The sequence below is a fragment of the Sinohyriopsis cumingii genome, chromosome 18 (genome assembly GCF_028554795.1).
Source record: "Sinohyriopsis cumingii isolate HCF-2022 chromosome 18, ASM2855479v2, whole genome shotgun sequence".
NCBI classification, from domain to species: domain Eukaryota; kingdom Metazoa; phylum Mollusca; class Bivalvia; order Unionida; family Unionidae; genus Sinohyriopsis; species Sinohyriopsis cumingii.
The window spans coordinates 8,369,475-8,394,833 of record NC_142978.1 but is presented as its reverse complement, the minus strand read 5'-3'; the positions used below and the strand labels follow the sequence as shown (position 1 = coordinate 8,394,833).

The 25,359-nt window shown below is 34.9% G+C and overlaps 1 protein-coding gene across 1 annotated transcript in view; it reads left to right on the top strand.

Annotated features, from left to right (window-relative positions):
- Positions 1-25,359, top strand: part of LOC149776037 (RNA-binding protein 45-like) — an 84,789-nt gene that overhangs the window by 34,984 nt on the left and 24,446 nt on the right. The window contains exons 7-11 of the mRNA XM_089942573.1: positions 2,714-2,869; positions 8,023-8,182; positions 8,980-9,034; positions 11,717-11,957; positions 18,616-18,785. Coding sequence (XP_089798699.1) covers positions 2,714-2,869; positions 8,023-8,182; positions 8,980-9,034; positions 11,717-11,957; positions 18,616-18,785 — 782 coding nt within the window. The remainder of the gene's footprint in view (positions 1-2,713; positions 2,870-8,022; positions 8,183-8,979; positions 9,035-11,716; positions 11,958-18,615; positions 18,786-25,359) is intronic.

The window sequence follows — 25,359 nt, the reverse complement described above, 5'->3', positions numbered from 1 at the left end:
TAATGGTAGGCTAGCCAATAACAAATTATCTCTGTATTGTACATGAAAATGAATACAGGAATTAGGTCTCAGCTGTAGTAGCTGTTAAGTTAATTACTGATGCAAGAACTTGGATTCAAATTGTTGTGTTGCTGGCTGTCACTCCAAAGTTACTGAAAAGCGTGTGACTTTAAACCAGTAAAATCTGGCTTCTTTTTTTAATTTTTTTGGCAATTGGAATTACAAACAAGTTACTTAGAAAAAAGACCATATCATTGTGAGGTTAACAAGTCAAAATTGGAGTGTTATCCCCGTAATTACAGTAAATGTCTGTACATATTTTACAATACATGTTATCCCCTTAATTACAGTAAATGTCTGTACATATTTTACAATACATGAGATAGAACAGGAGCAACAGTTGTGTTTATACGTTGTTGTTGTTGTAGAGTTTAACGCCATTTTTCAGCACACGATAGGCTATACATGGCGGCCAGTATTGATGGTGGAGGAAAAACTCGGTAAAACCCCAGGAAGTGCTGACATGGCCTGAAGATTATACAAGCATTCTCATGCTCATAACCCAGAATAAATGTTAATAATTTAGGGCTAAGAATTTTCGGAAATTGCATCTGTGTGAAGTGGTGACCCATCATGAAGATTATACAAGCATTTTGATGCACTGACTCAACCAAAAAATGTAACATTGGAGTGGTTAGCATAAACCAAATACTAGGTTTTTTAGTTAAGAATATTACTGTTAGAATGCAACAGAAACATGAAACTTACTGTTGAAATGCCATTTCCAAAAGAAACATGGAACTTACTGTTGAAATGTCATTTCCAAAAGAAACATGGAACTTACTGTTGAAATGCCATTTTCAAAAGAAACATGGAACTTACTGTTGAAATGCCATTTCCAAAAGAAACATGGACCTTATTGTTGAAATGCCAGTTCCAAAAGAAACATGGAACTTGCTGTTGAAATGCCATAGTAAGGGACATTCTCACATATTAATGGGTGCATTTTGATGACGTCACCAAATTTTGATATTCCTTGTGTATTTAATCACTTTTGCATCGACATTGCACATAAATTACAGAATTAGGCATTCCTTGACAATTTGTAAAAAATTTCCACACCTCTTGTTAACTTATTAATCAACCACGCCTTATTTACGTGTCAGGAGGTAGTAGCCTACTCCCAGTTCTGTAGTGTCAAGGTTATTTAAGATACACTAAAATGGGTGGTATTATAGGAAGGTAGACATATGTAGCTCTACAATGATACCAAATAATCTGGACTTTTCTACTTGTGCTACAAAATACAGAGGGAAAAACTTAATTTTTTGGACCTGATTTTTGTCCACTAAAACTTCGCCTGTGGTCAGAATCAATTTTGTGTCCAGATTTTATACTTTTTGGCCTCAAATCTAAGGCAGACTAGTCTGAACTGCACACAGACACATGAACCTTTGCAAAAAATAGGATAAGATGATCATTTGGGATGAAGTTTTGTTGGTACATAAATGTATAGATATACTCATGATAGCCGTAACATTGATTAAATTTTGTAAAGCATGTGGGTGGTATCAGGTCCACACCTTGGATTCTTGTTGGTACTTAAAATAATGAATATATCAATGACAGCAGTGACACTTATAACAAAGATATTTTGTCAGACAAGTACATGGTAACAGGCCGACTTGGTTCTTCTGTTAAATAAATACATAAATCCCAGTGTATGCCCATACAGCAGTGACCTTTTCAACATACATTTTGTAAGGAAGATGAGAAATATTAAACCCACTTGGACAAACTTTGATACTTAGCATTTGTGGATATGCTCATGATAGTAGTAATATTTATGAGGTATTCAACATAGGTGTTGACATTTTTGGCAACCATACAGTCTGTGATAATTGGCACCCATGAATAAAGTGATTTCTCAGTTAGGGCTCTTCCAGTAAAAATATACATGTGGACTCAGAGAGGGCACTTTCATCATGGAGTATGCACCAGTGGATGCAATTTAGAAGATGTGAGTCATTTTGATATAAATTCTTTGAGTAATCAGAGGACCTTGACATATATTCAAATGATAAAACAAAGTTCATTCTCTTTGCATCATGTATGTTTAAGTAGGAGAGCCCTAATGGTTGAGAGTTTGAAAGGTTTTTACAAGTGGAATTTTTAAAACTCATTTTGATACATATTTGTATTCGATTAATTATCAAGTACCAGTTACCACCCAGCTGATACTTAATGTGGCACAAGAGAAAGTGCTGGCAGGGGAAGGTCTAGCGGTGAAAATGACATCTTGAGGTAGTATAAGGAGGTATCCTATATGATAACAGTACAGATAAAGGACATCAGTTTCCACATTGTTCTCAAAATTCAGGGTTTATACCTATTCTCAGACACAACTAAATATAGCAAGGCATATTTATCTCTTTTTCTGGTAGCCACAGCAACAATGCTGGCATCTTCATCAATATCTTAACATTTTTATCATGACACCATTAAGATTATGTTTTAAACATTTCATAAATTCTATCAGTTCTATTATTACTATGTACCTAACGCTTGTACATTGATACGATAAGACTACGGTCTCACCTGCATTAGTGTGAAGTTTCATCATCACTGACAAGACACAGTGTTCTGCAGAACTGTTGTTAGTTTTTCGCCCATTTTACAATCCTTATGACACCTCATTTTTATTTTTCTCTAGTAGGAGAGGGTCCAATGGAGATGATCCAGAATTATGCCAATAATGGCTGCCAGCGACTCCACGTGACAGCCCCCCTGGGTCTGACTCAGCAGTACCTGACTCGTCTCTTCAGTCTCATACCAGGGTTGGAATATTGTGACCTTAATGAGGCTACAGGTAAAGTATTCTGTGCTACCTCACCTCAGACATTGATTAATGTGTTGCATTAAGACCATGTCAGGTCAGTAGGACACTGTAACACAAATGATGAATTTTTGTGTTAAAGCTGTTTGATGTTTCTCTTCATTGCCTCCATATGAAACCAAATGAAGAGGTAGCTAAGGACATTGAAGGAGTAAATTCATTGCATGTTTTGTTTGTGACCTTGTTTAAAGTGATACAGCCAGTAGAAAACTTACATGAGCTTGCCATGTATGTCTCACTTTGTATGTTCTATACAATCTTAGTTGCATTACAAAAGACAAGAATCATGTTACTATGACTGCCAAGTCTGTTCCATATATGTTACGTGACATGCACATAAGATATTTTGAAGTAATTAAATTATACACAATCCTTAATTGAAAATGCAGTATTTATTTCAGTTTAATTAGGTGCATGTGAATGATATCTTTAAAAAAAAAAAATACACAAGAATCACTAAACAGTATTAAATCAAGTTTTATGACTGCCATTCCATTAATGTCAGGTGATTTGCAAACTGGTTGGTCGGAAATAATTTTGAATGTACTGTAAAATGACCAAATGTCAATATTAGGGCTACTCTCAGCCATGTCACTATGATAAATTGGTATAGAATTTCAGTTACATTAGTTAACATTACAGTAATTTATGCACAACAACATAACATGTATGAACACTCCGGCCCATAAATCTTATGTGAGCAACCATTGTGAGATTGCCAAGAAAATACTAGTGTTTCCTCACTGAATTCCTACATTGTAATGGTCATCATATGTTTGTAATTAAAGATAAAGTTTATGTTAAGTCTATTTGCTGCCTGTTTAAAGACTTCTCTCATTTTGTCACATATCATGTAACTTACCAGTTCATGTCACATAACATCCTTACAGACATCCTTTGCAAGCATCCTGATCAGCTGTAAACAACCTCTGGTTGGTTCCATGATGTTTTTTGACGATAGGATACCAGTGTTCTGTGTCCATACTGAATGACATGTACAACTGTTTGGGTTTTCAGTAAAAATAGAACCCAAAATTTTACTTGCGTAACGTTGAAAGCAGACGGACATGGATGGTTTGTCTATAAATTCATAAATTTATGAAATGTTGAATGTATAAAAGTATTTAAGGTTTCGTTATTAAACACAATATAAAATGTTCAACAATGCACATCTTACTCTTTAATTTACTGATAGTGTCTTGACATGAACATCGCATGACCGGTTCGACAAACATATCGTATTTAGCAGTGGGATGGTTAAAACTAAACATTTTTACATTATTATTCCAATAAGCAAGACGATTTTTACAAGTTAGAAATCAGATTATGCAAATTCATACATCCAGACATCCATAGTTTTATGACCTCGCAATGAAAAAAAACCCCTATTTTAATGGTTTTTTATGTAGACAAGTAAAGTCCTATTTTGATCTGTCTGGAATGTAATGTTTTCAGAAATGACAGGAAATTAATAACTAACAAACACACATTTTATGTCAAAACTGTCTTCATTTTCACAGTAGCACATGGACATAAATAATAAGTAATATTTATGAACCTCTTTACAACAAACATTAGCGTCTGACAGTGGACTGTACACATATCCATCACCACTGGAAATTATTTGGAACTCTGTATTTTTGGACTTGTGATAGAACCTTTTTAGGACTGTTTGAAATTTATATCACAATATTGTAATATCTTTTTAAAAAAATTTCACTTTGTTTTCTAGGGAAATAAATTTTACAAAACTTATTTTTTTTGCTCTTTTGTGTTACTTTTTTAGTTTAAGACCATAGAGTCGTGACAGTTATCAAATTTGGTATGTTGTAGTTTCTCTAGAAATTTAGAGATAGCCTCAGTACTCAGTAGCAAGAAATAAGAAGCATTATTGTTTTGGATTCTTGGAATTTAATTTAGTCCAGTAGAGTGATGAAGAACTCTTTTTGACAAGTAAAGTGGTTGATGAACTCTTTTGACAAGTAAAGTGGTTGATGAAGAACTCTTTTTGACAAGTAAAGTGGTTGATGAAGAACTCTTTTGACAAGTAAAGTGGTTGATGAACTCTTTTGACAAGTAAAGTGGTTGATGAACTCTTTTCCTTACTAATTACACGAAGAAGAAAAAACTTCACAAAAAGGGAGTCTCATGTCTCTGGCAATTATTTTGATTGCTTGAATTCACTTAAGAATGATTTCATGCATGACTGAATTAGATTTCCAAGCATTTGTTTTGCTGTCTTTGATTACTGTATTGTGAAATTCCTGAAAGAAGTAAACATTTATTATTTTATGCCATTACATAGAGCGGTTTTATGTAATGTATATATTGTCCCTTTTTTTTAATACCTTTTCATCTGTCTTCATTAACATACACCATTTACATCCCCCATTGATCGGGAAGCTTATTTTTCACTGTTACCATCTTATCGTTTTAATTTCAACTATTTGGTTTTGATATTGATGGTTGCTATGAGACTTTTTATAATTTTTAAGCAATTTTACATATAACATTATGTATGGCACTAAATAGCCTAACGGTACAAGTGCTCCATTAAAATACAATCATATAATCAATCAGTCTTTTACTACAATTGTCAACAACAGTAGGCAGGATTGAGTAAGAGATTAAATTTGGCAAAAGATAATCATTCCACTTATTGATTGTTTTCTATGCCATGATGTTTTCTTAATTGTCTGAAGAGGGATGGACAACTGTCATGGTCAAGCAGTTAACCAGAGTTTGTGAGAGAGTGCCAAGAAACACACGAGGAAGCAGGTGCTACCATTATTGCTGTCAGCACTGCCTCAGTTGCCATCTTCCTCATGACTAAGTTACTCAAAGCAGAGAGATCACACATTTAAAAAAAGAGATCTGCCAACCTCTGCCATCCTACACAGTTACAGATCAATCATAAAACACAGACTAAAGCACACCATTACTGAACAGACTACTGAACCTATGCAGACATGGTACAACAGCTGATTTAAAATAATCTAGGACAACCAATCACAACTTGCATACCAAAATCAAAATAATCCCAGGACATCCAATCACAACTTGCATACCAAAATAGCTCCTACAGTCTGATTGAGTTGTTGACATTTACATTGCTTTGAAAGGCAGACTTGTACCTGGCTAGCAAGAACCAGAAATCTTTTCTTGCTATACAAAAACTGGTTTTCAGTGTTGTAGCAGTTTTCTTACTGGTTGGTGTTGTCTTTGGCTGTATTTCATCAGTAAGAGGAAGAGGATAGCTTAGACCCAGCCATTACAGACTCTACGAACAAACATGTTTATGCACTGGTCTTGTATGTGGATTGTGTACTTTACAGGGCAGTTCAACATTAACTCTCAGTATTGGAGTTGTATCTGTCAATCATGAGCTTGTGAAAAGAGATTGTCCATGTCTGTGCAGCTAAAGAAATCATACGGTCATCTTTGGATCACAGTAGTCTTTTTCTAAAATTCAAAGGAAGATGTATTCTCTACTTTTGGCTGCCTAGTCTCACATGTATTAAAGGTAATGAAAAGGGAGATAATCAGCGATAGCTGCTTTTGGAATGAAAGATTCCATATAGTGACTTAAATGTTGTACAAATGAGCATGTCCAGTATACTTTGCAAAATATGTGAAATGAAAATTCCACAAACAATCTTTGGAACATCATACCCATGCCCCCATAATTAGAGAATAGCATCCCTCTTGTAGAACAAATCGCAGAAAGGTGGAATCATGCATTGGACATACATAACAGATTGTGACTATATGGATTTTATTTATGTGCTTTTATCTTTTTTTTAATTGCCTTTTAAAGAAATTTAACCTCATTATATTTTTCCTTTCTTTATGATTACCTGTTGGCAAGGATTTATCTTGCTAATGGTGCTGGCAAGTTTACCTTTTCAATATTTTTATTGAATTTGTGATTGGCACTTTATATTCAGGATTGTGTTAACATGCCATTTTATACACATGCATTTGTACAGTTTGAAAAGCATTTTTTCTTCAGTTCATTCTTTGTTGAATTTAAAAATATAAGCAGTCAATCCTTAATTATATCTGAATGCAACTAAATGTCATTCCACAAAGACTTATATTAAAATAGGATAGAACTTTAAAAATAAACACAGTCCATCCATAGGTAAACCACATCCCAGGCTGGCATAGTGTGTTAGCAGACTCACTGTCTTGATGAAATAGCTGATCCGCATAGTATGATTCATTCACCCATTGGTCGTCAGTTGAGTGACTCATTGTCTTGATGAAATAGCTGATCCACATAGTATGATTCATTCACCCATTGGTCGTCAGTTGAGTGACTCACTGTCTTGATGAAATAGTTGATCCACATAGTATGATTCATTCACCCATTGGTCTTCAGTTGAGTGGCTCACTGTCGTGATGAAATCAGCTGATCCACATAGTATGATTCATTCACCCATTGGTCGTCAGTTGAGTGACTCACTGTCTTGATGAAATCAGCTGATCCACATAGTATGATTCATTCACCCATTGGTCGTCAGTTGAGTGACTCACTGTCTTGATGAAATAGCTGATCCACATAGTATGATTCATTCACCCATTGGTCGTCAGTTGAGTGACTCACTGTCTTGATGAAATCAGCTGATCCACATAGTATGATTCATTCACCCATTGGTCGCCATTGAGTCTACATCTGCTGATTATCACCTTTATGCTACATAGCTGAGTACAAAGTTCCAACATTCTTGCTGGTTCCAGATCAGAAATCCTGGGTTGTTTGTGTCCTTACCCAAACTGGACTAGTTTCAGAACATACAACTTTACCACGACCCATCAGATTCCCAGTGTTGTGGAAAGGGGGGATAACCAATTGCTGCCTAATCCTTAATTGCATCTTCTAATGGCGCACACCAAAACATCCCTCAGAATGAATTTCAGTTAGTGGATGTATCTAAATATTCTGTGATCAGGTAAGTGCTAAGGGAAAAAAAATCTTTTACTGCAAAAAAGGGTTTTACCTGTATATAAAGGATACAAGTCCATTAAATACTTTTGGTCTTGTCTTTTGAGTGCCTTTATAGACCGGTGTCACTGTATCACTTGAATAATAGATTTATTTCTTCATTCACAATGTTTTGTAGGAATAGCCTATTCGAGGTACGCTACTCCGCAGTGTGCTGCCTATGCCAAGGACAAGCTGGATGGATTTGAATATCCACTGGGTAGTAGGCTCATTGTTCGCTTTGCAGATGCTCCTAATGTGCCAGATTTGAAGACTGCTTCTGCAATGAACTTTGAAAAGCAAGTTTATTTTTGTACAAAATTAAATAATTCACTAATTAAATCATGCAAATACAGTTAATAAGTTAAAGATGTCCCGTGTACAATTATTATAGCACAGTTCATATCAGATGATGTTTTCTTATTATATAGCAGATTGATTTAATTACAGTGAAATGTGCCTTTGGAGAAACATCCATATAAACGTTTTATGGTCCCTTAAAAATCATTTTAAAATTTAAGTGATAAATTAGGTTAGAAATTTGAGTGTGTGTGTGTCATGATGGGCAGGGGGACAACAGCTTTACAAAAATTGCTTATTTTAGGTGAAACCTCTTTCCAATGACAAGGCTTTCCTTTCTGAATACATTTTGACCACAAAACATTAAGATTCCATAACATTTTAGTAAATTGAAAGTGAGATTTATTAAACTTGCTTTCCCCAAGTAACATGCTAAATTTCAGTTCTGTAGATTCATCTAAATAGAAAATATAATTTTAGGAATTTTTTTTCGTTAAATTCTTATTCTGAAAATTTGTAGGGTATAGGTCCTGGTCAGGAATGCACCCAAAACTTGGCTCAATTGTATACTCAAACTCAGTTTTAAATATGATGTAATCCAAAGACATATTATTTGAGGCTGGAGTATGCATTCAGGCTCAAAAGATTTGTAAATACAGGGATGGATATAGCTGCATTTAGTCAAGTGATGCTATATTACAAATATTTTATTTGCATTAAAAAAAATCTTATGATAAAATGTGTCAGTTTTGGAATTATTTGTGCATACTGAGATTTGTTTCATCTCTATTTACAGTTATGGTATACCTGGTTTAAGCCTTGAAAGAGATGAAACTGATACCATTAGAAAGGTAAACTAGTTTATTTAGATTGGAAGAGTTGTGGAAGTAATAGCTGTATGCTAACATCTTGTGTATTAGATGACTCCTACTTTCTCCATCAGTTAATTTGCATTCCCCAGAATATTTTCATAAAGAATGGTATTGATATCACAAACAATCGGATTGATACCCCATACAAAAGAATTGGTATTACAGACAATGGGATTAGCACCACAAACAGTGGAATAGGTATTACAAACAATGGGTTTAGTATCACAAACAATAAGTTTGGTACTACAAACAATGGAATTGATACCCCAAACAATGGGATTGGTACCCCTAACTATGAGTTAGATACCACAGACAATGGGATTGATACCCCAAAGAATGGGATTGGTACCACAGAAAATAGAATTGATACCCCAAACAATGGAATTGGTATTACAAACAATGGGATTGGTACCACAAACAGTGGAATTGGTATTGCAAACAATGGGTTTGGTACCACAAACAATAAGTTTGGTACTACAAGCAATGGAATTGATACCCCAAACAATGGGATTGGTACCCCTAACTATGGTTTAGGTACCACAAACAATGGGATTGATACCCCAAACAATGGGATTGGTACCACAGAAAACAGAATTGATACCCCAAACAATGGGATTGGTACCACAAACGATAGGATTGGTACCACAATGGAGTTGGTACCACAAACAATAGGATTGGTACCACAATGGGATTGGTACCACAAACAATAGGATTGGTACCACAATGGGATTGGTACTCCAAACAATGGAATTGGTATTACAAACAATGGGTTTGGTAACAATACTGACTATTATCATGATAGATTTGTCCTTATAATGTCATATGCATGGGGGAATATTTAGAACTTAAGTTTTCAATTGTCTGAAAGAAATTGCATCTTGCAAACCTAATGCATTTATTTCCAGGAAAAATATGAGCATTTGTATTTGGTATATTATAAGGTTTATTAAAAAGATTCATGAAAGAATTATTGACTTGCCTACCATGTTGGAGGGGGCCCCGAGTGGCTGAGTGGTCTAAAGCGCTCTCCGTTACGGATCACTGCCATCTCACCTCTGTCTGCATGGGTTCGAGTCTCGGATTCGGCCAATGTGGATATGTGAGAAAGCTTGCCAGTAGCTTCTCGAGGGTTGGTGGTTCTTTCCGGAGATTTCCCGGGTTCTTCCTCCACCATTAATACTGGCCGCCATGTATAGCCTATCGTGTGCTGAAAAATGGCGTTAAACACTACAACAACAACAACCATGTTGGAACCTTGATTTAGAGATCAGTTTGGTATCTTTATGTGTCCATCTATCCATGCATGAAACTAAAGTTCACTGTTATAGTTTTTTTTACTAATTACATCAGAAATTATACATTTTGTAGTGGCTTTGAAAATGTTTATCTCTCGTAACCAGTTGAAAACTCTTGGTATGAAAATCTAACCCAGTCTGACACTTGCTGCAACAAAAGTAACATTTCGCAAAGGAAGAATCCTTTTAGACTGGTTACTGTTTTACATTTAAGAAGAGCATAAAGTAATCTGTTCTAATCAACTTGTGAAATCTCCAATGTTAGCTTGATTATATCAAATAATTTCCTGATAAACAGCATTATGGAAGGGCGATCTTCCTCAACACAACAATTTGATTACCTCCGTTAGCTTTTAGGCTTGTAAGGCTTGTAAGACTTTATCTTATTCATCAGCATCCACAAAATAATTCAGAATTACTACTTCCATAGGAAAGAGCATAAAAATAATTGCATATGTCACTCTTTGATTACTGTGAGCAGTAGAGTGTAATCCCACAGAAAGCTGAATTTAGAAAAATAATATCATTTGGAAAAACTTAGAAAATGATAATCTCATGGATATACTCTTCTCATGTCCTTTTTAAAATCATACAACCCTGAAATATATGATAATCTCATGGATATACTCTTCTCATGTCCTTTTTAAAATCATACAAACCTGAAATATATGCTGGATCAAGGCTTCAGAATGATCCAATTTTTGGTAGACTAAATTCACAAAATTGCCTAAATATTCATCATTGTTACCATGACAATTTATTAATTCATTTCTTCAGCACCCAAGATTATTCAGTCTGTAAAGTGTTTCTTTGGATAAGTATTGATGGGAGTTTATCGACAAGGTTTACTGAAAGGGTATAATAAACAGTTCTCTTCCGAAAGGCCTGTCTGCCCATTATCTTTGCCTGAGAAATATCTGATCCATTCATGATTTCAAGATCTCCAGTAACATAGCTTCAAGGATATTGATTTTAACTCGTATGCTATATGAACTTGATAATGCTAAGAAGTTTCTATCTTGCCTGCATAAACATTCATATTTTATTATAATAATAATCATGTTCTGCAGATCCTTTTTTATAGGGTTTTTCTTTTGTCAGGTTTGCAATTTGCTATTCACCATTTTGTAAGTTAACATATATACTTGCTGATAAGATGAGTCCAACTGCAAACTGCACAGACCCAGATCTGATGTCGCATAATGAGCAAGCAGATCTGGGTCTGTGCAGTTAGGAGTAATCTATAGAATGAACAACATGGACCCTGATTGGCAGGCACATTATGCTATGGCAGATCAGAATATTTGTTGTTTGTAGTTTGACTTGTGAGTACAACAGTAAGTGAGGAAGTTTTAATTTCTTTCAGGCTGCATTAATCCTGGAAAAAGCTGGTATTAACCCAGACAGAGTCTTGGCTTCAGACAACTCCGTTGAGAGGGTTACTTATTGTAACATCATGCTTCCCCTTCCCAAGCCCCTCAGTCCTGAAGATAGTTCTCTGGCTCAGCGGCTGTTTATCGTTTGCCAGCCAGCTGCTGTTCCTGAAAGAATTCTGCGTGATGCTTTCTGTAGATTTGGAGATTTAATTGATGTTTACCTGTTGTCAGGTGAGTTGAAGTTTTATTATCTCTATGCATTTTAAATAGCATTAGGGATATTGTGATCACTTGTCTATTCTTCTGTGTATCCAGGATGCCAACCAATCTTAATATTGCAGAATTATTATGAATTTTTCAGTGACATTTCCATATAATGATTTATGTTTACTGGGTTTGAGAAAATCAATAAATGAGTTTACTAGATGGACACAGGTTGGGACAAACTACTTTAACACCAATGGACTGGTATAGAGAATTTAGTTTCTCAGTTTGTACATAGAAAGAAACAAGTCAGTTGGACTGGAATTAGTTGAAAACGGCAGCAGAGATGAAGAAAAAAGAAAGATGGATATAATTCATGAGTACTGATGCTTCCGGTTTTTGTCTAGGCCAACAGCATTTATGAAATTCAAGGATCTGGTATTTGAGGAATGGATTCATCATTTATTATCATGGTTTCTGTCCTTACATGTATGTCATGAATTTATATGAAGACGCAGTATGATTGTAAAGGTTTGTTCCTTTTAATGAAAATATCCTGGATGGGCTGCATAGATTCTGCAAAATACTCAAGGTTTGGCATCTCTGCTATTCATCAATCTCCTTATCCTACAGTTGTAGATGCAACTTCACAAAATCAGGTCCATTAGTTCCTCTTACATGACAAACGGTTTGACAAGTATTTATTTTCAATTCCTACATGACAAATGGTTTGACAAGTATTTATTTTCAACTCCTACATGTCCAATGGTTTGACAAGTATTTATTTTCAACTCCTACATGACAAATGGTTTGACAAGTATTTATTTTCAACTCTACCCTGATCTTCCTCCTCCATATCCTTTGGGAGGGTAAATTCCAGACATCAACATGTGCTATTACTGTTTCATGACTATTTTCATCAAAATTTGTATACTGTACCTTGATATTATTTTTCTATGGGGTACCATTATCTTATCAGATGTGTTATGTGTGGCACGAAACCTTATTTTCTTGCAATTGCCATGGCAACACTATTGGACATATGAGCACATTTCTTCCTTACATTACCTGATCGTAACGAGTATAATATTTCTAAATAGCATCTGTAAAATTGGATCATTTGGCTTCATGCACAATTCATGGTTTTGACCAAAGGGAATAGTTGACATGCCAACATAACTTAGCAATAACAATAAAAGGGAATAGTTGACATGCCAACATAACTTGGCAATAACAATAAAAAATATATCAGAATGTTATTAAAGTCAAGTATGGATTAAATGGAGAAAAAAATCAGGCTGAACAAAAACTGTAAAACTTTTGCTGCTTGATAAACCATTTTGGCACTGAAAATGTAGGTAGAAAAATTTGCTGTGTTTAATTCAAATCAAGATTTCAGCACAAGAAATATTCATTGAGAGATGGACATGTCTGAACAATCTTGTATTTGTATGTACAGTAAACCCATTCAAGACACAGAAAAAAAAAGTTTGCAGTGTCACAATTGGCTCTCTGTTGGATCTTATCTCTGTGTTAATCTTTCAACAAGCCATGGTTAACTTACATCTGACTAATGAGACAGACAATGGAAAGCTCAGACAAGTCATCAGCATTAGCTCACTCAAATTGGGACATACAGGCATCCAAGTTTATGATGGATCTTTTCATGGTAGGTGCAGATGTCCTCATTTTGGACTGCTTGTCTTTGAGACTGCTACAGATGATCTCAGTGGCAGGTGTAACTTTGTAGAGTAGTTCACATGATCAGAGTTTCCAATCATATGAGATTCCATCTTAGCAAATGAACCTTCTGTGCATCCTGCCTAAGAATCAGCCACCAGAAATTGCAGTTTGCTTGGTCACAAGTACCACTTGCTGGGGGTGCCCTTCTCATGCACTCTTTCAAAGAAGTGAACATGGTTTGGTTCCTTTAGAAGCAGTCTATGTACATCAACTTCCTGAAGATAAATGCCTTTTGATCATGGCAAGGGATTCGGTCTGGAAAGGGCCTTCTGATTTTCCCTTCAGCTCTTTCATCATCATTTATCTCCAAAGGCAGGGAGAACTAATCTCCCAGTTATGTGACTTTCTCATTTAGGATTTCCTCAGGTCGTGGCATCATTGACAAATCCACTTTGAAATCCACTGCATAACAGGCAGGCTTAGTGTTGAAGGAGAATCAGCTAATTCACATAGAATAGTCCATTCTGCTTACTATCTTCATTGAATTTTCTCCCATTGGAGTTTACCTCTAGTGAATATCTTTGTAATGAGATGGAATACCAAGCTTTCAGTTTTTTCTCTCCAATCCCAGATTTGACAGCCAGGGCAGTTGATGCTTTTTTCTGAATTGGAGCAGTCTTGATACATTTGCCTTTCCCGCTTTCCCTAAGTTTCCCAAGGTCATCCAATGTATCAAGGAAATCTGATTGCAGACTGATCCTGATGGCTCCATTGAGTGGGAGAAATTTATATATGTGTAAACGACTGGAGATTCCCATAAAAATCCTGCAGTCTCCATGTCTGCTGAGACAACAACCATGCATACAGTTCTTTGATCCCAATAAAGAATAGCATGGATTACTCATATCAAAGAAACCCTCAGAAAGAAACATTTAAGTAAACAGCTGGTAGACAGAACCACTCAGATGAAAAGGCTCACCACTTTGAAAGTCTACTATATAAAATAATGAGCTTTCTTCCATTGGTATAAACAGGTGAACAAAACTTGCATAAATGCATCTGTCACACAAACCACTACTCCTCACTTATTGAGGGAGAAGTTAACTCTGAGTATGATAAAGAGTTATTCTTCCATGAATTCTGCAATGTTCCACAATCATAGAAAGGACATTGTAGGTTAGAAAAAAGAATTTTCTGGCCAATTTTGACATGTCCTTTGATTGAAAATGGAACTTTTTGGGGGATTGTTATGGTTCAGATAAGAAGGGTGATTACCGTATTTACCGCATATGTTGGGACACAATAAAATATATAAAAAAATTCCCTGTCCCAGAACTTATGATGAAACATTTTTTTTTCTTTGATCATATGTCCCAAGACTTTAGAAACGAAATAAATTTGTATTATGTTTGTACTCCCCCCCCACTGCACGCTGCAATAAAATAGATAAATAAAAGGCTTAATTGGTAATAAAAAGAAAGAAACTAACTTTGTGTTGTTATCATTTATTCCTTTTTTCAACATGAGCATTAAAGAATAAAATATTCCCACGGAATCCGTATAAGTGGCTTCCACACTGTAGCATGTATCAATTGTCATGAACATGGAGAAACAATTGTGTGTTGTTGTGCTCAAAGGTTTGAACATGTTTCCGACTGAAAACTGGAGCCAACAAAATCACAAACAAGAGGAAAATATTCAACCGATATCTTGAAGACGCCATACACACATGACACGGTGTTAGGTGGAAAATAATCAAGATTGAATTATATCCAGGTCCAGTGGATGACAGTATGCCGCAAATAAAAATCGTCATTTGAAATACATTCACTTGAGTGCAAGTGACAATCTTTTCACCGGCACGGGTTAAAAAAGTATCATTACTATTTACCCACAGACATCAATGCAACTTTGTATTAATTATTACTACAGATGCCAAGCACATAGAAGCCCTGGTGGTAAATAAACACAACTGGCAGCCAGCAGTAAACTTCTTCTTTGAACTTACCGACAGGACATCAAAGACAAAAGGTTATTTTTATTACAAAGCAAGCCGATATCAGAAGCCGACTTTGGTTACTTTTGTTTTGTAAATGATATCAATACAAAGGTTATTTTATTGCAAAGCAAGCCGACATCAGAAGCTGACAATGGATTCTGTGAAGTGAGCCGATTTTTTTTTTTTTTGAATATAAAAAGATGGTCGAAATATGGAAGTAAACTTGGGTTCATTTTCAACTGTATTCAAGGGAATTTTGATAATAAATTGAAACAGTGGAACAAATTTTAAAGTGACACAATATAGTGCTTTGTGCACAGATGTCTATGAGCCAGCAATATTTGGAGAACATAGAATCATGTGATGAATTCGTGAAGGCCAGAAGAGAAGCAAATGATTATGCAAACGAGAGGAAAATAATCAACCGATATATTGAAGACAACTGCCATTCACGCATGGCACAATGTTATGTGCAAAATAGCCAAGATTAATTTATATCCAGGTCTACTGTATGACAGTGTCTCGCAAATAAAAATCATTATTTGAAAACACATTCACTTGAGTGCAAGTGACAATCTTTTCACCGGCGCGGGTTAAAAAAGTATCATTACTATTTACCCACAGACATCAGTGCAACTTTGTATTAATTATTACTACAGATGCCAAGCACATAGAAGCCCTGGTGGTAAATAAACACAACTGGCAGCCAGCAGTAAACTTCTTCTTTGAACTTACCGACAGGACATCAAAGACAAAGGTTATTTTTATTACAAAGCAAGCTGACATTGGAAGCCAACTTTGGACACGGAAGCCAATTTTTTTTTATAAAGGATATCGATACAAAGGTTATTTTATTGCAAAGCAACCTGACCTTGGAAGTCGACTATGGATTCTTTTAAGTGTGCCAATTTTTTATTTTTTTAGCTTTGAATATTCAAAGACGGCTGAGATATGGAAGCTAACTTTGGTTCCTTTTCACCACTATTCACGAAAATTTTGAAAATTAAGTGAAACAATGGAACAGTTTTTAAAGTTACACAATATAGTGCCTCTTGCGCGAACATAGATGACCCAGCATCATCCAGAAGATTTGGAGAAAATAAAATCACGTGATGAATTCATGAAGGCCAGAAGAGAAACAGATCATTTCGCTGACAATATGATCATTAACATGGATGAAACTCTAGTGTACTTTTATCTCATTCCTGGATGGACTGGCGATAAGATGGGCATCAAAAGTGTGAGAATTAGCAAGACTAGTGCAGATTTGAAAAAATCTGACTTTTGTCCTTGCAGTTTCCGCTTCAGGTGGTGTGTTGCCTCTAACAATTTTTCACGGTATAAGAAAGCTAAAAAAATATGTACCAAAAGAATAGATCGTACATGTGCAGGAGAAGGGTTGTGTTGATGAGATGCTGCTGCAGTGGATTAAAGAGTTTTATCTCAAGTACACAGTTTTATATTTTTTAAAATAAAATTTCAGCTGGAGTGCAATTTCCGACTTGAAATTTTTGAATGATTTAAAAGGTGTCCCACAACTTACGACTTGAAAAAAACGATGTGTCCCAGAACATACAGTGCACAAAAAAATTACTTTTAAAATTAATTTACGATGTCCCAACAAATACGGTGTCTCAACATATATGGTAAATACGGTAATAAAACCTTTATTTGTAAAATGTCCCACCATTTTGGTAGAGCATATTATGCTCTGATCCTGTCTCTCATCCTGACCATCTATCTGTAATGTATTCTGTCTGTAATGTATCTTGTTCCAAAGAATATTTTCATTTATGTGACATGTATCTCCACCATACTTTGTAGAAAGCAAGTTCAAATGGTGAACAAATCCAAATCACACACACACACACACACACACACACACACACACTCTGAAGGAGATCTTGCTTGAATTTACCACTTAAAGAAAATAAGGATTCTACAGAGATTCGTTTTCATCCTAGATTTTATTGGATTATATTCTCAACCTGCGTTGAGTTAGCCCAGTCTCATATGAAGTATTTATTTTTACACATATTAGCTTATGCAATCAGGGCAGTTTCTGCTAGCTTAATAATCAAGAGTAATTTCTCTGTTATTATTTGAACTGGGGGATGGAGTGCGACATATTTTCCAGCTTCTTCCTGAGAGTACTTTATCTGAAAAGGCTCAATTTGACCTGGAAGGGCCTATGTCAGCAACTTGACAGTTACCTTTGAGGTTCCTTTGATATTTCACCAGAATTTGCAGTAAGATTAGTTTCCTTTAAAACCTAATCTTTTATAATTCATCAGTGCCATTTTAGGCCCATATCTTATTCTAAACTATCCTCAGAGGTGCTGCTCATGTGTTAACAGACCGATAGGGTAAGGGGAATTAACTTCACCTCCTACCTATTTTCCTAGCTTATTATGATGGATAATGTATTTTCAGAATAAACCAATGTTTTGAAGTAAAATATGTTTCTTTGATAATATGTCCTTGATCAAAATATGGGCGCTGCCTTCCAGGATCTCCCCATAGTTCCTTTGCATGAAGAATATGCATTTCCACAGTAGTAACTGATAAATGATGGGATTCAGTGCCATCTCTAAATCCATGGAGAGATAACTCCTTATGCTTCATCTCAGTTAGCAGATTATATTCTGATACTTTTAGTGCTTAGATGAACTAAAAAAAACAAACTATTCTTTATATCGTTTTTCACATGGGAGGGATGGTTTGTGATGAAGTGGAAGAGCTTGTTATGATGAGGTAAGTGATATCTGTAAAACATTGTTTCCTTTAAAATATTGTCTGTTTTGAAATATGTCAGGTTTTCATGTTTGAAAAGTGATTATCAAAATATATTGCTTGGAGAACCATATTATTTTGTACAGGTTTTTGAGTTTTGTAAAGAATTAAGTTGTGCTTGTATAAGAAGATAAACATTCTTTTTTTACACATAAATTACCCGTTTTTGTTATTAGATTAAGTATGCTTCTGACATTGTTCTCTTTGTAGGTCGCAATTATGGTTATGCCAAATATGCATCCAAAGAGTGTGCCATGAAGGCGATATCGGTGCTACACGGGCAAAGCATTGCAGGCCAAAGATTAAAGGTCCTTGAGGCAGAACCCCCTAAAGAAGAAAATCGACGAGAGGGCAGAGACAGACACGAGTCTCATTCTGAGGTAAAATAATCAAAATTGTACATTATTAGTTAACTTGTAAACATATTTGCTGTTAAACATGCTGCATGTGAGAAGACTCAGTAAACACCAGACCCTGCAGTCATTAAAACATGTTTCCACAGAAAGTGAGCTCTGAATAAAGATTCCAGCATTAGAAACCATACTTGAAATCTTATTACTAATTAGTTTTACTTATTGGATTTTTTTAAAACAATCATCAGAGCAATATTTGAGGAGATAAAAATGGAAATAAATAATTATTAAAAACATTTTAGCAAAGGGCTGTACAAATATTTTTTGACCCACTTGTCCAGGACAAGCAACTTGTTCCATTATTGGCTGATGTATATAAATGTCTCCAACTCCAGAGTCCACTCTTGGACACCATCTTTTCCTTGTGGTTAGAAATTTTAATACTGAAAATCACAGTATAAAATCTGTAATGAAATTTAATATGAAAAAGTCTTGTTATTTATTATTTCTATTTAGATTCATCACTTGCAACCCTTCTCTTCAGAGTACTAGAATCATCTGAGAGACCACACATCAGCAATGGACTAGTCAGAATCTGTATATTTTGTTTTTGATTTTTTTAAATGGTAAAATCTATTTCAGTCATGCAACACTTCTCATGTGTTTTTCTGCGATATTTGAATTTTCCACTAATGTTCATTTTACACACTTGAGACATGTACAATCCCCTTTGTTCATGTTTATCCAGTGAGAAATAGTTCAAACAAAGTCAGCTGTTATGGTCTTTGTTGTTTCAGTCATTCATAGGCTGTCGGTATATAAATAGATTTTCAGTTTTGGATTCAGGATATTCATGTTTCAAAAGCTATGATTGCAGCCAGCTGTTTTGGGACTAATTCTGTGGTTTCATTTATTATCATGTGGTTCAGTTTTTGTGGGTAATTTAATAGGTATTTAATTATGTGAATTAACGTTGACAAATATCCTTAAAAAAAGGGGGAGGTCATTTGAATGGTTCAATAAATTCTGCCACTAGTATGAGCACAAATCAAGTGCGCTGCCAGGATAAATCACTGTTTTTTTTCTTTTCAAATGGCCCCAATGCAGCCATTATCACTTTAGTGAGGTGGTTGTTGAAGCACATCTATATGATCCTTTTTATTAAACCACCGTCCATAGAGTTGCATCACCAGTATGTTCCAGTGATCATGGGATTAACACATTGACTTAAAAATGGCAGATTTCAGGTTATTTAGACAATGTAATTATTCCCAAGGAACCAGATATGTGATCAACAGCCTCTTGCTCAGTGCATTCAGCTGGCTGTGGCAACTTTGAGGTGTAAAACCCAAATATGAAGATGATAGCTAAACTTAAAGATGATGGAATCCTTCCTTTATTTGTGTGTGCCTAGTGTATTGATAAACTTGGATCATTACACTTGGCTAGAAATAATATTTTAAAAAGAACTAAATGACACTGATATGTGAAACAGGTAACATTTGTGAAGAATACTGCACTTGATCAGTGGACATTGAAACATTAGAATTGTTGTTGTGGGGTTTAACGCCATTTTTCAGCACATGATAGGCTATACATGGCGGCCAGTATTATTGGTGGAGGAAGAACCCAGGAAAACCCCGGAAAGAACCACCGACCCACGAGAAGCTACTGGCAAGAAACATTAGAAGTTAAGCCAGTTAATGCTAGTATTTTGAATGTAACCCATTGTGATATACAATTATAATGTGACCAAGTCAGATATTAAGTAACTAGTTTATTAGTTACTGTCTTGTATTACATTAGAAAATACATAAGTGCTTGACAATTCAAAAACAAGTTAATATTGTTTATAATGGTTGTTAGATCAGTAGTGTTATTAAAAGAGAAATTTGTTATGCCCAAAGTATACCAAATAGTATATTGGATTGAAATATTTTAATATTTCTGCATATTCTCAACCTAAGGGATTCATTCATTTTTCTGAATTGTATACACAATTATTCAAACAATTAAATAATGTATATGTCAAAAATATGATTCATCTTTTATTTTATGAACAATTATTAAGGTTAATGATCAGCATGGGAAATTAATGTTACTAACCCAGTAGTTGATTATAGACTGAGTTGTGTTGTATGCTTTTTTATGGGTACAAAATGTTTACAACAATCTAACTTCATGGATTTTATAGACTGAGCTGTGTTGTAAACTTAATCATGGGTACAAAATGTTTACAACAATCTAACTTCAAGGATTTTATAGACTGAGCTGTGTTGTAAGCTTTATCATGGGTACAAAATCTTTACAACAATCTAACTTCAAGGATTTAACAGCTCTACATTATGGCATAGCTCTCTATTCTTACAGCTCAGGTCTAAGGTCAGTTATAGCTCTCTATTCTTACATCTCAGGTGTAGAGTCAGTTATAGCTCTCTATTCTTACAACTCAGGTCTAAGGTCAGTTATAGCTTTCTATTCTTAGAACTCAGGTCTAAAGCCAGTTATAGCTCTGTTCTTACAGCTGAAACATAAAGTCAGCTATGTTTAACTGGCTACATTTCAGGTTTTTGCAGGTGCTTTAAATCCAGAGGTGCTGAGGTGATTTTGTTCTTTTAATTGACTGTATAATTTTTCCCATTTAGGGGGTTCCCGTTTGGTCCCACCTTGTATACAGGACATACATTTGTCATTCTGTCCCACGTGTTGGCAGTAGATATACAATTCTGCTTTACCATTGCAAAACATGATTGATTTTTGTCCTTATTAAAATATATACTGCTTTAGGAAGCTGTCTTGTCGACATCCAATCATGTACATATACACAAAAAAACAAACAATCATGAACATGTACATAAATGTAGACACAAATGTACAAAGAAACTTTTTACTTTATGTAATAATTTGCTGTGTTACTATAATATCTTTTGGAGTGGCTGTACTTGTTCCAGACATTATATGTAATGCAAACATTTTCACACACGTTGTACCATTCATAGATAACTTTATATATTCACCAACAATGATGCAAGCTAGACTGCATGAAGATGATTTTGAATAGTAAACCACCTGAGACAAGTTATGTAATAAAAAGTCTAAAGACTTGCTGACATGTCTAAGTCAGCAAGATTGGTTCTCCCTTGTGAGGCCATACCCCTTCTTTGATGAAAAGTTGGCATTGTAAAATCGGTGGTCACTTGAATTTATGTATATGCAGGTACAGTATGGTGTGTGTGTAAAATAAACCTCATGGGTATATGATGAAGTTGTGTACCTTGGTTGGGTGGATAGCCTTTATCACGACGGGGTGGGGGACTAAAAGGCAATAAGAGGGGTTGCATCTGGTAATGGGTTGGGGATAGGGTGGAGTGGGGAAGATCCAGATATAATTCGTTAGTACATGACAAATTTGCCTCGCGTGATGGGTGATGTCAGTGTCAAAATGGATTCATATGATAAAAAATTTCTGCATGCTTTACATTTGTCTGACAGCATGTAGGAATCTTTCTGTTTATATAATCAGTAGGTGCAATAAGAAAGGATGGTACTACCTTGATTTGTATTTTAGAAAGTGTTATTTAAGATATGTGAACATATTGTTGATCTTCTTTACAGTGACTGTCAACATAAAGACTGGAGATTGAACTTCAGGACTGATGCTACAGAAAGACTGAAGAATGAACAAGAGAGGACTTGCGACAGAGATGTAGCTAAAGACAGATGATCGACATATTTAACGACATTCTTGTGTACACTAGTGTAAAACATTGACTCAATCACCACTATTAAAACAAGTATTTGATTTACATTTGTGACAGACAATTGTTTGTCATGTGACAGAATGATGTACATACAGGTATTGTTTGACAAATATACAGAAATAACTTGTACATGTCGGACACATGGATAAAATTTGTAATAGACAGATTCATTACCTTTGCAAATTTAATGTTGTGCTCATTTTATTCTTTTTGATGTGTTTATTGTCTTTGTTCAATAATAAATACCTGACGTGAAAAATTGAGACATGTCATGACAGTTACAAGCTGACATCAAGCAATCTCACATTTCTTTTATTCCAGAAATTCTTGGATGGTTGATTTCTGGCTCTTAGTCTTATGTTTAGACTCTACTCAAATACAATTTTGTATTTTTTTTTTCTCTAGCAGTACTTCTTTATTTATAAATTGATGTAAAAGTACCAGTGACAAAGTTTGTTCAGGTAAACTGCTGTAAACTTCTAAAAGAAAGTTCCATCATAATAGAGTGTAAGATTATATTGCTGACAGATTACAGTTTTAACATTTTTATATTTTTGCAGAAATTTTTTGTTTGTAAAGCAGCTACATAGTGATACAGATCATCCATGTTTCTTTTTAAAACCAGTCTCCATAACCATATTGGTCAATTTTATAACATGGTCTTTTGGTAAGGGTATAAAGGATTCCTTGTTTTCATCCATTCATCCGTCCATTCGTTTCATCTTTCTTTATATCAATGCAACCAATCTTGCAGGTTCCAGTAAATGGCTAGGAAACTAGTTACATTCACTAATCATTTTCTGATGATGTCTGAGAGTATATAAGCCTGTAGCTGCTTTATGACTTTGGTTACATTTAGACTTTGAGAATCACCGTCAGAGACAGTTTCAGACCGCATCTTGTATCTTTGTATGGATTGCTGTGAAACATGGTATACATACATCTGAAAATGCATATATTGACCGTTTACTATTGAGTGCGTTTTCTGTTATGAGTAATATTATTTTATTTTTACCTCAAGCTGTATGAAGGCTGTTAACACAATATAGTGATTTCTGCTTATCTCAAAGGCTATAAGAACTATTACCCTTTTTGACTTGTAGCTGTATATGCGATGCAGCCTCGTGACTGTGACTAACTGTTCTCATAGTTATTAACTGATTTCTGTGAAACTTGGCTCGACTCATAGTATTGTTTTAATATGAAAACATGAATATTGACCATATTCTCTTAAGAGTTATTGTCCTTTTTTCATTTTGGCAACGGGTCAGACAGTTGTTTTCACAGGAGGAAATATACTGTATAGACACACTTTTATCATGGATGTTGGGTTGCGATATAAGAAATGCCGGTCTGTATATAAGTTAGAACTTTTCATAAATCTTTTAGAAAATTGATTTTAACGGATCCTGTTATTTTGAATGGGAATTCTACCACAGGTACTCATTTAGTTTGCAAGATAAGCTGCATCCATTTTATGTCCCACCATGACAGTTTGCAAGATTAACTATATCCATTTTATGTCCAACCATGACACTGGTGGGGCGTATAGTGGTACTCTTGTCTGATCATTAATAGGTTCATTGCTCACACCTTGATTTAGCCATTGGTTTTGGTATTTGGTCATTTCAGTCATTTTGGTCCATGAACACATTTCAAGGCGTAGTAGTCATTAAATAAACAGTTAATGAATATGCATACTTCCCAATAAGAAAAGAATATTTTTGAGCATTGAATGATTTCTCAAATAAATGTTTGTTCCTTTGAACATGATCATGCTTATTGATTACTGTCAGTGAACACAAAATAGCACATGATATTGAAGCAGGTAAAACTACCTTGTCATAAATATGCTTCTGATGTCAATTCTCTATGACATCAAAGTGCTTCTGGGGTCAATTCTGTATGACATAAATATGCTTCTAATGTCAGTTCTCTATGACATAAAAGTGCTTCTGATGTCAAGTCTGTGTGACAAATATGATTCTGATGTCAGTTCTGTATGACATAAATATGTTTATGATGTCAGTTCTCTATGACATAAAAGTGCTTCTGATGTCAATTCTATGTGACATATGATTCTGATGTCAATTCTCTATGACATAAATATGCTTCTGATGTCGATTCTGTGTGACTAATATGATTCTGATGTCAGTTCTGTATGACATAAATATTCTGATGTCAGTTCTCTATGACATAAAAGTGCTTCTGATGTCAATTCTGTGTCAAATATGATTCTGATGTCAATTCTGTATGACATATATGCTTTTGATGTAAATTCTCTATGACATAAAAGTGCTTCTGATGTCAATTGTTTATGACATAAAAGTGCTTCTGATGTCAATTCTGTGTGACAGATATGCTTCTGATGTCAATTCTGTGTGACAAATATGCTTCTGCTGTCAATTCTGTATGACATAGATAGGCTTCTGATGTCAGTTCTATATGACAAATATGCTTCTGATGTCACGTCTCTATGACATAAATATGCTTCTGATATCAATTCTGTATCAGTATTAGTAGTTATTTACCAACTTAGTTTTTCTGCAGAAATGTTAAATGTTAAAAACAAATTACCCTTTGCATCTTGAATAATCATGAAAATTTTGCTTTTCAGTGATTTCTGCCTTGACTCTTGAACCTTTGCTTTTAGTTGTGGATGTATGGTAATCCCATGTTAGCGACGATCCAGCCATATTACAAACCATATGGATAATACAAAACAATATGAGACAGGTATATCACTATTGACATGTGGATTAGGCTAAAACACAATAAAATAGTTTATATAATGCATTGATAATACATATTGAGTCAATCATAACTTGTTAAACAATTTT